At 44.2% G+C, this 17,542-nt stretch overlaps 1 protein-coding gene across 2 annotated transcripts in view; it reads right to left on the bottom strand.

Moving 5' to 3' along the window:
• Window positions 1–17,542, bottom strand: part of DCLK2 (doublecortin like kinase 2) — a 121,885-nt gene that overhangs the window by 11,801 nt on the left and 92,542 nt on the right. For both annotated transcript variants that reach the window (XM_090287876.1, XM_090287877.1), the window contains 5 exons: window positions 16,669–16,726; window positions 9,173–9,292; window positions 8,789–8,935; window positions 2,638–2,771; window positions 2,150–2,227 (listed from right to left, as the gene is read on the bottom strand). In XM_090287876.1, coding sequence (XP_090144002.1) covers window positions 2,150–2,227; window positions 2,638–2,771; window positions 8,789–8,935; window positions 9,173–9,292; window positions 16,669–16,726 — 537 coding nt within the window. The remainder of the gene's footprint in view (window positions 1–2,149; window positions 2,228–2,637; window positions 2,772–8,788; window positions 8,936–9,172; window positions 9,293–16,668; window positions 16,727–17,542) is intronic.

Genomic DNA, 17,542 nt, shown 5'->3' with positions numbered 1-17,542 from the left:
GTGGGGGGGCGTTACGGGGTGACCGGCCCCTGGATCACCAGCTATCAAACCCACTACCCTCTACCCTTGACTAGTTTCCAAAACAAGTCATCACTGAAACCAACCAGGGCACAGCATGGTTCAAAAATGGCCACAAATTCTTCCTCTCCCTCTAAGTACATGTTCTTAATCTTCTCCCAAGCTTACTGTAAGCTTAGCTATTTGACTTCATCTGGTCCATGGACATCCGTCAACAAACATAAGGAACGCAGAGACTTGACAAGTGCTCAGGTAGAGGGACTTGCCTTCTCTCTGGCTGCCTCTGGAATGCCTAAATCCACTGTCACGTGAAACCCAGGCAAGCCCCCTGGAGGCCCGGTCCTATCTGTTGTCAGCTCCCAGGCACGTGGGCGAGGCCACACCGGACCATCAAATCCCCGCTGAGCCCGCCCAGATCGGGAGACCCGCCCTAATGATCCACAGAACTAAATGAGAGCCCTAACTCTTGGGGTTGTTTATTGGTAAGAAAATGTGAACGGACATGTGTGGTGATCCTACGGTCTGTGTAACCCAGACAACGACCTCGATGGAAGGCCATGGTGTCGATGGCCAGACAGAAAGCTTCCCACCTATAGAAACCCAGCCCATGCCACCAGGACGAGGGCCCGCTCACTTGCTACATCTTCCATTAACTGTTTGTGATTCCCACCCTCAAGTGAACATGTCCTCAGGCTCTGGTTATTTTTCTTGATCCATACTCTTGTGATGTGTGTCTTTACACCACACCAGAGACTCTCGGAAGGACAGACTGACCTCTTTGTATCACTCCTGTGTTTGCTGCAGTGTCAGTAAAAACATTCAACTCAACTAAACACTGATAATTGCAAAAAGATAAAAACTTCCCATTTTTCAGAATGTTTGGAACATTTCATAGTAAGATGTTGGGATGTGGTGAAATAAACCTGTTTTTCACTTACTGATAAAACACTTACACTGTACGTACTAGGACCCCAGAGAACACGATGATTCACCCTCTGAGTCCTGGCACTTAGAATACACAGTTGCTACGCGACAAATAGTAGTAAACTGAACAAAAGAAGAGATTAAAATGAAAAGAGAGCGTAAGAAAACTCAGAAGAAAACCAAACATGCACCCTAGATGAACTTCTGCTTCCAAGTCAGTAGCCATTCGTTTGCTCCAAAGGATGAGACAGAACTGATCAGAAGAGGCGCTGCGGGCAAAGCCCACGCTGACGCCACGTCCACGAGCTGCCGAGGAACAGGGGGTTCTTCGTGCCCCTGGGACACACCCGGACCCGCGTGTGGCCACCTCTGCTCCCACCAGGTGGGGTGCATGCTTACCAAACACTCAGTCTGTTTGTTTCCAGTCCTGTTTATGTTGAAAGCATTTGTACTCCTACCCCTTTAAATATTACATGAATGGATAAAATGAATTTTAAGTTTTCTGTTTCTATGAGAACTAGGTTAAATGCTTTGGAGCATGAGTTGTTAAAACAAAACAAAACAAAACAACTGTTTCCAAATTAGGTAGGAGAGAAAACTATTAAAAATTGGAAAAAGGTTTTCCTGGAAGGATCAGATAGCTTTACAAAGATCTTTAAATCTCAGTCCCCTTGAAAATAACTGAGAACGGGAACTGGAGACACTGGACGATGGGTGTGTTTCATGGAAGAATGGCCACAAGAAGCTCAGAGGACCATACACAAAGCAAAGGCCTTGGCTTCACATCAGAAGCATGGTTGAGGGCCCTGTCCAGGTAGCTCAGGCTGTTAAGAGCGTCATCCCAGTATGCCAAGGTTGTGGGTTCAACCCTCAGTCAGGGCACATTCAAGAATCAACCAATGAATGCATGAATAAGTAGAACAGCAAATCAATGTCTCTCTCAGAGGTCTCTCTTTCTCACTCTTTTTCTCTCTCTCCCTTCCTCTCTAAAATCAATAAAGTTTTTAAAATTAAAAAAAAAGCATGATCAAGGAATATACATTAATAGTTTGTAAGTTATATCGAAAGTGAAAGGCATGTTTATATAATTTTTAACTGACATTTTTATTACCCAGTTTCTGGTCCTGCCTGCCAGAAGTAAAATGTCTGCTCCCTAATCAAAGGGAGAGTTTACAATTCAAATATTGTCACACAAAGAGCCACTGACCTTCGGAAAGGTGGGAATCCGCAGAGGAGTATGTACGTGATCACGCCTGCTGCCCAAATGTCCACTTTCAAGCCATAGCTAGGGGAAGAAAGTGGGTGAGTGGGGGAGAAATAACCATATTACCCTCAGAATCCTCCTCATTACTGGAGTCTTGCCTTTGTGAGAAAAATAAAGGGGGGCTCTTTTCAGCATCAAACTGTTCATTTCATGTACACGAATTAACTGTCCTTCGGACAAAAGCAGTTACCATCTCGATTACAAACTTGGGCACTGCTGCCATGTTCCCAAGACCAGCCTTGGGACAAAAGTCCAGGCCCAGGACTCTTGAGTGTAGAAGCACCAATTTAAGTTTCTGAGATCAGTTATAGCGCAGGTAAATAGTTTCTCCCCTGCCCATCCCCTTCCCCAGAGTCACATGAATACACAGGAGCAAAATTCACCTTTCCCCTCCGAAGATAAAGCACTGGCCCAAACCACAGGAGCCTTACCCGGTTTCAGCAATGATTTCTGGAGCCACGTAGGTCGGTGTGCCGCAGACCGTGTACAAGGGCCCATCCACCACAGTGGCCAGCCCAAAGTCTCCCAGCTTCAAGGACTTGGTGCCATCTGGATATTCACACACCTGGGACAGAAACCAGCTGATCATCACACATGGTTTTCTGCCTCCATGTTTCCAAGGGGGCCCTTGGAATTAGGTAGAAATGGCATGGAGACATTGACCAATACATTCAAAAGAAAGCTCTCCTTGGGTTAATATCTTTGTGATTTATCTTCGATGCTTTAAAGATCTAATTTTGCTCTTGAGATGAGAGATTTTTGCATGATTGTGTGAAATTTGAAAAAAAAACACAAACACACTTCTACTTTTGCAAAAAAGCACCTCACCTGGGAGTTTAATGAACCCATGGCACGCTCACACAGCGCTAGCGCGGCAGTGTGGCGACTGCTTGCCTCGGGTGGCTGCAGCGGCCTCTGTGCCTGGAAGCAGGAAACCAACCTGCACTGCAGGCTGACTGTGGCTGTGAGTGCGGCATGCACTTGCGTGTCTCCAACATGAGGTTTCTTAAGTGCCCACTAACACACCAGGTGTTGTCTCAGAGACTTGCATGTTTTGTTTGGAAAAGTCAATGATGATCCTAAATATTACATGTGGGGGAAACCTTGGAAGTTGAGACAGAAAATGAACTTGGGGATCAGACAGCCTGAACCCAAATAACCAAGCACTCCCCTCATTTTCTGGTTGTGTGACCTTCAGAAGTCACTCACCCCTCTGAGCACGCTGCCTCCTCTGTGAAATGGGATGATAGGGGGTTGGTATGATGATAAAATGAGACCAAGCTCGGATTAGGGTTCTAAAAATGTTCCTTTCCTCTCCTGGCTGATTAGATTAGATAATCATCATATTGGAAAAGGCTTAACAATGCTGGGGAAGGTGTCCTTGTTTTTGCTTACATTGAAGTAACCTTTCTAGGAAGCATTTTAGCAATGTATACATTTCTTAATATCATTAATAACCTTGGATCCAGTAAATCTACTGCTAAGAACCAACTCTAAGGGGAAAGAAATGGACCCAAAGGTTCTGTACAAGGACACCAGCCTCAGAATTTATCTGTTTTTTAAAGCTGGAAACAACATAAGTCATAGTACGTCCCTATAATAAAATATTATACAGTTACTAATAAGCACATTTCAAAAAATATTAATCATACAGACAACATTCACTATATTATGTAAAATAAAAAGAAATATTCAAAATTATACACACATATATATAATACAGCCAAATGTTCAGTTTATCTCCAGATGTTAACACTGGGGATTACTTTAACTTTCCCCTTATACTTCTCAGTAGTTTCCAATGAACATGTGTTGGTTCCATAATCAGGAAAAATTTTACAGATAGGCATATTTTCCTTATGGGATAAAGGTCTGGAAGTGATATTCTAAATGGATGGTTTTGGAAAAAATCGAGTGTGTACGAGAGCACAGTCTAGGTTTGATTATCTTCTTTGACGTGCCTGTCTGTTCACCTCTTGGATGTCCACCCTGAAAACACTGAGTTTCAGAGAAGAACGGCAGAGACCTAACCTGTACTCACATAATGTCTTTTTCTATTTTAAACTTATTTAGTTTGCTTTTCCTCATATTTTACTATGAACTAATCAGATTTTCACCTAAATTACTACTTATGAGAGGAGGTTAAAAAAAATAGAAAATTATGTTTTTTCAAGATAAACATGTTAACAGCATCATCCATTAGTCTGATCCTTAAAGAGGGAGTGATTTATATAGTCATCAATGAAAAACATCAAGAACCTCAGGGCTCCCCCAGTTAATGATCCCCGATCTTTACAGGCATTTAAAACGGGGTGATGCTGAAATACCTGCTTTACGTGTGAGGTCCTCACAAGTTTGCAAAGAATATTTTTCACCTGAACATTTTGATAGATGCTTCCATGTTTATGCGTAAAATACACACACCCAGCACATCACTACATGACTTCCAAGCTTCATAGGCGTAGCCGGGAGGACTTTGAGCCCCTCACAGATATTTATCATTCGAAGTCAGCCCACAACTCAGCAGGGCCAGATGCAAAGCTACTAATGATTCAGCCTAAAGCAACAGAAACCAGGCTCCCAGTCCTGCTGGAGTCTTAGGACGACTTTCCATCCATTATGTTTAATGTCAACATAGCGAGAACATGCCTATGTAGGAAATTACAGTTAGAATTTATGACGCATTTACTGAAACCCAGACTTTAGAAAGAAATTCCCAAAGTAATTGCAGTGATAAGAACATTATAAGCAACGTTATAATTCTAAATGTATCATGAGAGTTAAAAAAAAGTTTTATTCATGTTGTTATTTTGTTTTTATAACTTTAATACACACTCATTAGGTACAGTTTTGAAAAATAGTGTTTATTTTAGACATTCAATTTAGGCGTGCCAAGGGGTATTTAAGGGTTGTTGTTAGACCCTCAGAAGCCCCAGAAGTCCCGTTTTTCACATCCCCTATAAGGAATTCAGACTCAGATGCGGGAGCAGAAATAGAAAGGGACGGAACAGTCTATAATCGCTGAGTTATGGCTGAGCAAGTGGTGCTTCTTGGCTAAACATCAAAAGCGAAGTGTCATAAGGGGCAGACAAGCCTGAAATAATAACATTTTATCCGAGTCATCTCTCCCCTATGCTAGACACAGAGGCAAAGATGTGAAAGACAATTGGAGTACATTTCAAATCTCAGCTGGAGATTCTCTTCAAAGCAGGAGAAGTATCTATCAATCCATCCAGGACACGCACACACACACATTTGCGATGCTGCTTGAAGAGACAGATACTGATGCATACACAGATGGTACTGCTTTAGGAAAGTGATTGTAAGTAAGGGGTGCGTGAGTGCACAGGGCCTCCAGGCCTTCTGTTCTGGCAGAGACGTCACGTCTCCCTGGGAGCTGACATTCTCACAGGACTATGGAGAGTTCAGTGTTCTCCCTGGTTGTCTACAGCCACCCCGCTGGGCGGTTAAGAAGAGAACTGTTGCCTCCCTTTCTACAGACGAGGAAACTGAGGCACAGAGGTCTCTAGCTACAAGCGGACAGCCAAGGGTGCGTTCCAAGCAACACCACTGCCATCCAAGAGCGGGTCCCAGGACAGTTGTTTCGAAAGCAAGAGCAGAGCGGGCAGAGCCCTGGCCGCAGTGGGCACACACACCCGAGCTCGGAGCGGGCTCACAGTCCCGCTGTGAGAACCACCGCCCCGGTGCCGCAGCGTCTGCCACAGGCAGTGACAGGCTCCGTGGAAAGTCGCTCTCAGAATGCAAACGTAAAAAATGGGAGGCAAGCAGATCCCACATACCGAGTGAACGGTGTGTGCTCTCTAAATAAAACGTCAACGTGATGATTTAGAAGGACTTCGGATGTGAGAGACCAGCCCTCTCCTCTGCCGTCCCCAGAACTCCTGGAAGGCGGATTTATCGCTGGTCCCTCATAGTTAACGACGACAGGGCCCCAGCAGCGGTAACTCACCACGCACACGGCCAGCCCTGTGCTCCCTGACACGGCGACCCACACAGCTCCGACGGCAGGGTTTTCAATCACGACGCTGCCCCTGGAGAAGGGCATGCAAATCAGATGTCTGAACACTCTGGTGTTGGTTTTAGAGCAGGAAGAGGCTGGCGGGCACTGTGTGTTTGCTTTTAGTGCCGTGACAGCACTCTCTCATGCTCGGCCAGAGCCAACCTGCTGACTAAATCGAGAACGTGCTGAGTGGCCTAGGTAGGTTCTCCGTGGCAGACGCGTGTTTTACTTAGTTATGTACAGTTAAGGGTGTCTGAAGGCTGACCCGAAGGCCCTTCTTCCTGTATCACCAATTAGCTTCATCCAGACATCACTTCTATCACCTCTTCCTTCTCCTGCCCTTTGGGTGGCACTGGGGGTTGGTGCAGGTCGTGGAGAAGGGAGAACAGGCCGCTAGGCCAGGCTACATGGATGAGGGACTGGGTGCCAATGTCCTGGCTCCATTCCGGGACACCCCACGCTGGAGACCTCACTCCCCGTGCCGGTGTCTGCCCCTGACGCATGACAAGGTGGCTGACTCTGGGATCCTCCATGCATTAACAACGTGAGGGGAAAAGGGAGAACCGGGGGCCAGAGTAGAACCGATGAGCTGGGAAGCGGCCATGGTGGTCCGCAGGCAAGTTCACTAACGTCTTAGCAGCGTCCTCGCAGGGCCTGGATGATCAGAGCTGTGGTTCGGGTTGGCTCCACAGTGGCCAACGGTCCTCGGAGACCCGTGGTTCCTTTATCCACACAGAACGTCTATAACTGAAGCCACTGGGGTGAGGAGAGCGTGCACAGCTGGGAGGGGTCAAGGTGTCCTCGTTACCACCACAGGGTCGTGTCTGGCCACACTCGGGGAAAGCCCTGTCACCTTCGCTCGTGAGGCCCCTGGCCAAACTCAGCCAGACGGCGGAGGAGCCGGGGCCTGACAGACCCCGCAAGGGCATCGTGGGCGAGAAGCCTGTTTGGAGGAGAGAGCACCACATCCTCACACCCCACCAGAGTCCCAGTTTACAACTCGGTCTCCATGCTTCCTTCAAGTCCATAAAACTGAGTCCATACTACATCTTGTTTTATAGAGCAGGGATATTTATTTTCCTAATAGGAACATGTAGCAATGAAACATAGTTCCCTCTAAGCAGAAGACAGTAAGAAAAAAACTCACATACTCTCAAATGGGCGCTTAGAAATCATCAAATGGTATTACCACGAAGGGAAACCAGATACTCTGGATGGGCAGGAAGTCTCCAGCGTGGCCTCTAAGCCTGTCCATCAATGCATATTCCTTTCTATAATTATTAGCATAGTGCAAGCAAGTCACAGGCTGTAAATACTTGTGCCCAAGTGCCAGCAGCTAGCTAGCCGAGGGACCATCAGTGGTCAATCATCAAACATTTTCTCCACATGCACTGTAGCATTACTTGGCACTGCCTAAGGCACCGGGGATATAAAGGTAACTGAGACCACAAACCTTTGCTGCTAATGGTTTGTACAACCTAGAGAGGGAGACAGACAAGTAGATGACAAATTCAGCACTCTGTGGCAAGAAATCAAAGGGGCCACACGTGACTCTGCCCACGGGTGAGGTCAAAGAAGACATGCCTTTTGCTCAGCTGTCTTACAAGATCAATGTGTTTGTCACATTGCTGGGAGGCAGGACAGTACAAACAGAGACCAGTATGGACATAAGCAAATGAGGTAAAACGTTGTGATAAAGTGAAGCCTTAACTAAGTACATTTAGGGTACGGGGAACCTACGTTGGGATTAACACACTATGGAAGACACAGATAACCTCACCTCCCAGACAGTAATGATGCTGACAGCTCAGCCAACTGTCTTGTGTAGGTTTGGGGGGGGGTGGTGTACACACAACTCCCCAATCAGCATCTCTAAAATTCCTCTACATCGTAGACACAAGGATGGTCCCAATTATCAAGCTTTGTTTAGTTATTAAGGCCACCAGGAAGGTGTGTGAAATGTGGCTTAAAGGTGACTGCCACCTGGCTGGGTGGGTGGGGAAGGGCTAGCAACAGAGGGGCGGCTGGAAAGGTAAATTCGGGCCAGATTATAAAGCACTTTGAGTGCCATCATACAAAGCTTTCTTCTGCAGAACAAAGGGGCAAATAAGACTGTTAAGGAAGAAAAATTAGCATCTCTGGGTCTCCATTTCCACATCTGTAAAGCTGAGATGAATGCACTAGATTTCCAAAGTTGTGTCCAGCACTTATATGAACCCGCACGTTCTGATTCTGTCTCCAATTTATTCTTTAGAATATTTTGCCTCAAAATAATCTCCCTGCTCACCTTTCTACAGTCAGTACCATCAACAAAACATATGTGAAAACACATTTTCTAATGTCTGGTAAATAATAAATGCAGAAATGCAGATCAACTAAAGAAATTCATTAATATTTTGTGGTCATGGCCTTGCGTCAGATTGATTTTTGAAATTTAAACACTCCCGGTCCCTTATTGCAGGATCGGTATAGACTCTGACGCCACATTGTTTGCATGTGATTGTGGTCATTTTAAAGGAGGAGAGTCATGAGTAGGGACAGCCAAAGCAGAGGTGACGTACCAAGAGGTTCTCCGGCTTGATGTCCCTGTGCACAATGCTGAGGCCGTGGAGGTACCTGAGGGCGTTGGCCAGGTTGTACACCATGGCGCTGCCATCCCGCTCCGTGTACTTGGTTGAGGAGGTAATTGCATCAAAAAGGTCTCCACCCTACAGGACGCAAAAGGACACATCAAAATATGAACCGTGGCAATCCTGTGAAGGTAACAAAGAGGGTTCATCAGCCTGGAGTAGATTAAAAAAACAAACAAAAACAAAACACTAAAATGGATGATTAAAAATAGTTTCAAGGTAGCAAAACCCTTCTCTCACTAGGTCCTTCAAACTACGGTTAAGTCCGGGGATGTGGCGGCAGGGAAAGCTCTTGCAGCCTCTCCCCGCTCTTACTTTGACCAACTCCATCACCAGAAAGAGCTCCGTAGCTGTTTCCATCTCCTCCACCAGCATGATGATGTTCGGATGCTTCACCCGGCGCAGGATGGACACCTCGTTCTCAATCAGGTGTTCCTGTCAAGCAAAGGGATGAGAGCAGTGGGTCACACGTCAGCGCACCCTCCGCTCCAGCCCTGTGTGCTGGAGGACGGCACCGTCCGTGGACTGGATGCTGAAGGAAGCACCTCCCTTGCTGCAAAGACAAACCAAACCCTCGTCGGTTTCCGCAGGGACAGGAGAAGTCACTGTGCCATCTCACTGTCCCTAACAAAAAGAAACAGGCATTTTTCAAGACATCCCTCCCAAGGGCTCAGTGGAGGTGCCCAGGCACACAAAACAGGCCGCCTTCTTGCCTCTTCGTCCCCTCCCGCAGCGTGAGAGGCCGTGAGCGCCGGGAGCCGCGGCGGGCTGCCCCGCGCTCTGACTTCGGTGTGCTCCGAAACAAAGACCGGGCCGGCACTCAGGGAAGCTGGGCATGCTCACGGCATAGCACTTGGGCATTAACATGGGTTTGTTGTTGTTAAACCATTGCTACTATGAATTTGAAATTTACATTGAAATTCATGAAAAAAGAAAATAACTTTCTTCCTCTACAACTGGCAAGGAAGTCATTCACCAGAGCATGTCCCTTATCATCTTGTATCTCAGAAATCAGGAAACAGCAGGGCCATGGGGACCGCTGGCCTCCCAGTCTCGTTTTCTCCTCTGCAAACACCACCTGCTTATCAATCCTGGTGAGCCAGGCAGTCGGGATCAGCACTGTAGCCAGAGGTTTACTCACAGCATTAAGGAGTTATTCCCAATACACCATCTGTGACTCATGAATAGCTACTGCTTGATTTTATCACCAGACATGAAAACCTCTCAGTAATGTCACATTTGTTGACCCTCATCAGTTGTCAAAATAAATTATTTTGAACTTAGGGTCTACTCTGTAAAATTAGCTAATTGCCAACTGACACAGTTTAGAAATTCATATATAGCTTTTATATAAAACTTAACTTATAAGAGACATCATTTGCTCCCTAAATACACACATATGTATATATCCATGTGTGTGTATCCCTTATACTCTCCCTTTTGCCTTTGCTATCATGAATCTCAGAACTAAACTTAATGTCCCATGGCAGTGGGAATATAATTATGGTTCCTCTCATCTTCATGCATCCATGTGCACATGTATTTTTACTGTAAGCTGTCTCAAATACTTTTTGATAATAGCTGGCAGTCTAAGCAATATCAGTAGGTAACATGCATAGAAACCCCTCTGCAAGCTCCTGCACAGGCTGAGCTGTTTCTTGAGCCCTGAATGCACGGTGCTTGTCCGCAGAGTCACTCAGTGAATGCTGGCAGGCGGTAGTGCCAATGCTAGTCAGAGGCAGGGGAGAGGACAAGCCAAGTCACTAACTTGTGCACTGCTGTGCAGGGTACTTGTGGAACGTCCTAACCCTTTATCCTTAGAACAGTCCCTTGGGGCAGAATGCAAACCCAAGGTTCTTGACATCCAAGCCTACATTTTTTTGTGCTACACAGCATCACCTTTCCAAGGCCAAGGTGGAATTTTTCCAAATGAAAACTATAGCTGCAAAGCTGAAGATACTTTAAATTCCTTGGAGAGACAGGCCGTATCACACTGAGCTGGACACCAAGGCGGAACCACACCAGGCTTTGAGAAAGAAGGGAAATCTATGCCGTTAATGAGCAGAACTGGGAAGTCTTTGCCCAGCTTAGGACTCAGCAAACACTTCCAAATCTCCTGGAAAAACAGTGGTTCTCAGACCCTCCCTCACCAGGCCTGGGAGGCTGGGGACAGGGCCACCTGCCGGTCTCTGATCCCTGTGTCTGAGTTACAGAGCAGCCCACAGCCCCCTGGTGTCTCCCCAGGGACGCAGCTGTGCAGCCGGCCCCCTGTGGTCACAGAGACCAAGACCCCATAAACACTCCACATTTTGCAAGCTTATTTCAAAGCCTCTGCCTCATCGGTGCCCAGCAAAGGCCTTAATCACACCAAAGAGCGCTGAGCTGTACTTCAGTGGACACGTAAAGGCGAGCCAATGAATTTAGTTCATGGTCTATGAAGAGAAGACAGTTCTCCTTTCCTCCCCACCCCCCACTACCTCCTCACCTTCACAGCTCCCACCCCCCACCCTAAGTTGGAAGAGTTTGTAAATTTACCAGTTTGTGATGTTAATTTAGAGTGACATTTGTAAGATATCCCCATCACTGGAACCTAAGAACTCTCTCAGATTGGAGTTGAAATAAGCTGTCTACCACCTAAGGAGACTACACGTCCCCAAAGTTATCTTTTTCAATAAAAGACACAATGGACAGGCTTCTGAGATGTACTGGGGAACTTTCCCCAGGACCGCCAGCAGTGGTATATTTCAAACAGTGCAGTAGCATTTTCTATATCATTATTTATTCTCTCTGCTCACTGCATCCTCCTGGACAATGGCTGGTATTCTAAGCACACAGCAAATGTTGTTGTTGGATGTGGGAGCTGTTAGCCTTTGCCCCTACCCTCTGACTACACCTGTCCAGGTGTCTATGAAATAACTAATCATCAGCACAAATAAAACAAAACAAAAGCAACGCATGAAAACCTTAACAAATGTTACCTTCCTATTTTTTTATAGAACCCATATGTAATCTTGGCTTCTGATACGTAAAAGTACTCTCCAGATTACATTTTCCAGGAGAATATTTCTAAATACAACATAAACATCACTTTTGTCTTGAACTGCACTGAACTTACATTATTCGATCATCTACTGTGATTTGTGGTAAGTGATTCATGGTTCTGACTCCAAACAATTTACATATGAATCATTTGATGGCAGTGTTCCCTGGTTGTGTGGGAGAGTAAATGACAAAGAAAACTGCTAACTTGGCAAAAGATACTGCCTTATCTTTGTACAAGGTGGTTTTTATCCTACAAAAAAGATAGAGATAGAGAGACAAAAGGAGGAGGAGGAGGAGGGAAGAAGGGAGGGAGGCGGGAGTTTAGGGAACAAACAGCTCTCCCAAACCAAACTAATCATCGTGTCTCCACACTTCCCAGCACCATACACCAGCCCTTTCCTCTGGTGTCCTGTCTCCATGAATGAACCTGGCTGCCCGAAGCAGATGGGAATTACCCCCTGACCCTCCCTCCCTCACCCGCTAGTATAGTCCATCCATCACCAATCCCTGCCAGACCTACCTTCTCAATGCCTCTGAATGCACCCACTTGCTTCTATCCCCACTGCCACCTCTCACCTAGACCTCTGGGCATTTGCACAGGAAGTTTCTCTGTCTGGAACTTTCTTTCCCCACTTCTTGGTGAATTCCTGTTTATTCCTCAGGACCAGATTAGATCTCACCTCCTCTAAATAGCCTCTCCTGCTCAACCATGGCTGGGTTACGGGGGCCTCTTATTTGCTCTCATTGCCCCCTGTGTTTGTCCATCACTCACTCTCCAGGAACTAGCACAGTGAGCCCTGGAGTGCTTGAGTGCACTGCTCTTGACCAACACTGGCTTTACCGCTGGTAGCTCTATGGCCTATTGAGCATTGCTGAGGATAATACAGTCAGATAAAACATTTAAAGCACTCTATGGAATGTCTGTGGTAGAGTTGTGCAGCAGATTGAATAATGGACACCCAAAGATATCAAGTCTTTGGAACTTGTAAATATTGCCATATTTGGGAGAAAAGGGTCTTACCCATGCGATTAAGGATCCTGCAAGAGATAAGTCTGGGTTATCTGAGTGCCATTGCAATAGTCCTTATAAGATAAGAGGCAGGGGAGATTTTCCACACAGGAGAAAGTGAAGTGAAGATGGGGCAGAGGTTAGAGGGATGTGGCCAGAAGCCAAGGACCACCATTAGCTCCCATAAGCTATTTAGTTAGAGGCAAGGACCAGACACTTGCCAGGGCCTCCGGGGATGGGGGTGGGGGGGGCGTGGTGGGTGGCGGACTCAGACTTCTGGCCTCCAGAACTGGGAGAGAATAAATTTCTGCAGTGGTAGGCCACCAAGTTTGCAGTAACTTATTCCAACATGCTTAGGAAACTCCCACAACATTCATTTGGATTTATGTCCTGTCTGGGCTCAAAACACATGGGCAATGAATGCAAAACTGTGGGAAGAGGAGGGACCACTTCAAAGCACCATAACAGAAAGCTCAGAGCTTCAGACACTGTGCGAATCAATAAATATTCATTTAAGAAATATTATTTAGAATATTAGATATGGAAGAATTCTTAAAATTAAAAACACCAGAGTCTTCTCAACACCCGCCATAAATCTGATCCCAAAGCAAAGCTTGCAATAATCTCCTCTTCAGAAGACCCCAACATGCCTTCTGTGCTCTGGGCCCTTGCTCAGGCTGGCAGGCTTTCCTCTCATTGCTTTCTACTGAAATCCTGCCCCTGCTGAAGCCCAGTGAAGGGTTTCTTGCTCTGCATCACCTTCACCAATCACCTGCTTCTCTCTCCTATACATCCTGTCAAACTCCCATAACATTCTTTGCATCTTGCACACGTATCAGATTTTAGGTAAATGAGTAAATTTATCGAATAACGCTCATGTATATTACAGAAAAGCAAACAGAAGATCAGAGAGGTTAAGAATTTTTCCCCAGGTTGTTATTACACAAACAAATGAATAAATTTAATGTGGCAAGGGAACGTGGTAGATTGGCCAAGGTGCAGGCTGAGTAAACAGCTATGCAGAAATTCCAGTCCCTACTCGGCCGGTGTGGCTTGTGGGAAGCTATTGAACCTGAATCTCTGTTTCTTTATGTGTCAAACTGGTCCATCTGTTTTGCGAGTTTTTATAAGTAATGTGCAAAGTTCTTATGTGTCCAAGCCTGGATAGATTATACATTTTAATAGAGGGCAGATAATATTTCCAGCGTTTTTAATTTTCTGTGCACAACCCATAAAGCAGATGTGACCCATTGTCCCCTGAATAGTGGCTGAAATGCTCCCTCTAAATTTTATTTTAAAAAACAAATTTTCTATTTGTTTTTTTCTAAAAATAAAATCTAATGGAAAAATCAACTTTTTTGCAACAAATCAAGTTTTGAAATTATAATTTTATAGCACCAGGGGGGAAATACTTGTTCAAAGATTGTGAGGATAGAAATAAGTATGTGATCATGAGTTATAAAAATAGAATGTCATTCAGTCGTAAGGAAAGCAAGATCCAGTGCAGTGACTTAGTCCTTTGCCTCAGCACTTAGAGCTCTATGAACTGATTTTTTTTGCATAGAAAGATCCTTTTTTCAACTACTAAAGCAGCTGCTTAAATTTTAATCAGGTAAACAATATCCCTACCACAGCATTTTTTTTTCTTTTTTACTTTTTTGAAAAAACAATACAGTGGCTTAGAACTTGGCTTCTGAAATAATGACACACTCTGCTTAAGTCACACAATACCAGACACAAGAAGTAACACCTACAGGGGGGAAAGCCTTTGTAGTTGAAAATTAAACATTATTATTAGAACAATAAGTAAAAGCACAGAGAAGTCAAGAAGATTTAGAAAAATATTAGTTATTTAAGGAAAAGAGGAGCATTCTGCACAGACTGCTTCATCAGCTGTCACAGTGTAGTAAAAAAAAAGAAAAAAGCACATGACAAATTTGCCTCTTGGATTTTCCATTCTGGGGCTCTGAGAAGATTTTTCTAAAACTTTCCCATAATACTTTAAGCTTTCTGTTAAAATAAACAAATTTGTAAATGCCCAGTGAGGACTAGTTTAAGAGTTTCATGAATATAAAATCACTACTATCACATAAAATCTTCCTAATTATAAATTCTCAATTACTCGGGCATATTAATATTGTTAACAGTTAATGTGTTATATTCTTATTATATACTGGCACTTTTCTACATGTTTTCCATGTCTTAATTCAATTAATACTCACAATAATCTTGTCTAAGGTACTACTAATAACTACATTTTTGAAAGAGAAACAGAGGTACAGAGGTGTTAAGTATTTTTCCCAAGATCACACAGTAAAAAGAGGCAGAGCAAGGATTAAACTTTATACAATGCATTGTTCAACAGAATTGTAATTATGATCCATGTAGTCAATCTAAATTTTCTAAAAGCCACATTAAAAATATATCTAAAGCATATAAAATTAATATTACTTCTTTAACTTAATATATCAAAAATATTATCATTTCAACATGTAATCAAACACAAAAGATACTAATGAGGTATCTTACATTTTCTTTTTTTTAGTACTAAGTTATCAGATCAGTTATGTATTTTTATGCTGCAGTATATGTCAGTTCAGACTAGCCACATTTCAAGACCTCATAGCCACATGTGGCTAGTAGCCCCCATGCTGGAGTGAGTTCTACAGCCTGCTCCAACTGCTAGGCTACTAGAATCTAAAAAGGTCTTTGTTGTCACTGTTATAGAATATATATATGTATGTGTATATATATGTATAAGATGTATAAAAATATCTTTTTAAACAATTAAAATATCTGGATGGTTTGACTTTGGGTGCTGGGCAAACAATGCAATATACAGGTGATGTATCACAGGAGTGTACACTTGGAATGTATATGATCCTATTAACCAATGTTACCCCAATAAATTTAATAAGAATTATTTTTAAAAAATATCGGTACCCTAGCACCATCCCCAACTCCAGCTTGAGCATGGGACAGAAGGAAAATGTTAATCTGGTTGGGGAGACAAATCTTCCTGGTGTTTCTGCACAGCTTTTGCTACAAACTATTTTTTCAAGGGTGTTTGTACAGTAAACACCCTTGGAACATAGACAGCGTCTCCCTCACAGGGGCAGAGGGCAGATTTGTTTCTAGACCATGATAACAAAAATGATGTTCTCTGGGGCAAAGGCCGGTTAGGTTCACGAACTTCCCTCATAAGATTGGGGGTTTCCTACAGACCCAACTGTGTGCACAGCATCCAGCTGGGCTCCTCTGCATCGCCTCCTGTGGCACCGGGGAGGTGAGGACGGACGACCAATGCAAACAGGAGCTCCTGCCACCTGCTGTGCCTGAGTAATCATGTGTTTGTTTGGTGTTGTTCTGTTTTTCGTCTCTGACGCAGGGCGCTGCGCCTTCCACCAGCAGCTACGAGCCAGGAAGGCTTCTTGTTAGTCTGAGAGTGGGGTGAAGTCTCAGATTCCTCAAAACTCTCGACACACCTTTTGTGTGTTGCTGGGTTTTATTTCGAAATACGCAACTCCCAGAGAACTTATATTTCTTGATAGTGAGAACCAAGATCAAGTCAATTTACTGTGTTAGGATTAAGATTTCAGAAAAACGGCAGGGGGAAAAAACCTTCTTAGTGTCCCCACCACTATTATCAGAGTCTACTCCTGTTACAGTCTTGTTAAATCCCTACTAAATTCCTTCAGCACTACAAACAGCTTACCAAGGTTTTACCGTTTCTCTTACAAAGCAGTTATGGATACTGTACCTTTCCACAACATTTGGCTTTGTCTATGATCTTTAGGGCAAACTCCTTCCCAGTGGACCTATGGGATAATCAGAGGAAGGCCATTAAAGACATAAATCAGAGACAGCATCACCATCCCTATTTCCTCTCCAGCACAGAAGACTCGGGGAAGAGGGACTGGCATCCTCCTCTGCACATCAGAGAAAATGCTGAGTTGGGTCAGGGAGAAAGGTGCCCCCGCAAAGAAAAAAATTCAAAAGCCACACTATCTCCTTTTATAAATATAAACTGTAGTTACCAGAGCTTTCTGGAAAATTCCCCACAACAGCAGAAATGACCAATCAGGTAAGAAAGTAGCATAGAAACAGAGACGCTAATCTGAATCTTCTCCAGTTTACAAGAGGCCTGGAATTTAACAGAATTGATTTCTTACTACTGAGAAATTTAGGACCTTAAAATAAAGCTAGACAAAAAAAGCATATAATTTAAATGCAGGAAAAAGTTTAATATACTGTTCTTAAATGGAGTCAGAGCTCAGGTATCCTGAACTCCTGGTATATGCAATTAAGTATTAACTGAGAGGGTAATTGTGGGGATTAAATGAGTTAATGTTCTGAGAACAGTGCCTGGTACAGCTAAATGGTATACAAGGTTTTAAAAAAATAAATCGGATTATTTCCCATTTTTCTCTGGCTCATGGATGAGACCTGATACAGTGCTCAGTCCAAACGCAAAGCAGATCCATACTCTATCTGCATACATATGTTTTCCCTGTCACATTGCTTGTGGGCATGCAAAGCAGCTGGTCCCAAGGGGTGACTCTCTCAGAAGGCCTTTTGTTCACTCAGGGAAAACTAAACTCCAAGGAGAAATGTATGTGTAGGAGGAAAAATGA

The sequence above is a fragment of the Furipterus horrens genome, unplaced genomic scaffold (assembly GCF_987537825.1).
Source record: "Furipterus horrens unplaced genomic scaffold, mFurHor1.1.pri manual_scaffold_10, whole genome shotgun sequence".
NCBI classification, from domain to species: Eukaryota; Metazoa; Chordata; class Mammalia; order Chiroptera; family Furipteridae; genus Furipterus; species Furipterus horrens.
The sequence above is the reverse complement of the archived record's forward strand: the minus strand, read 5'-3'. Positions and strand labels throughout refer to the sequence as shown.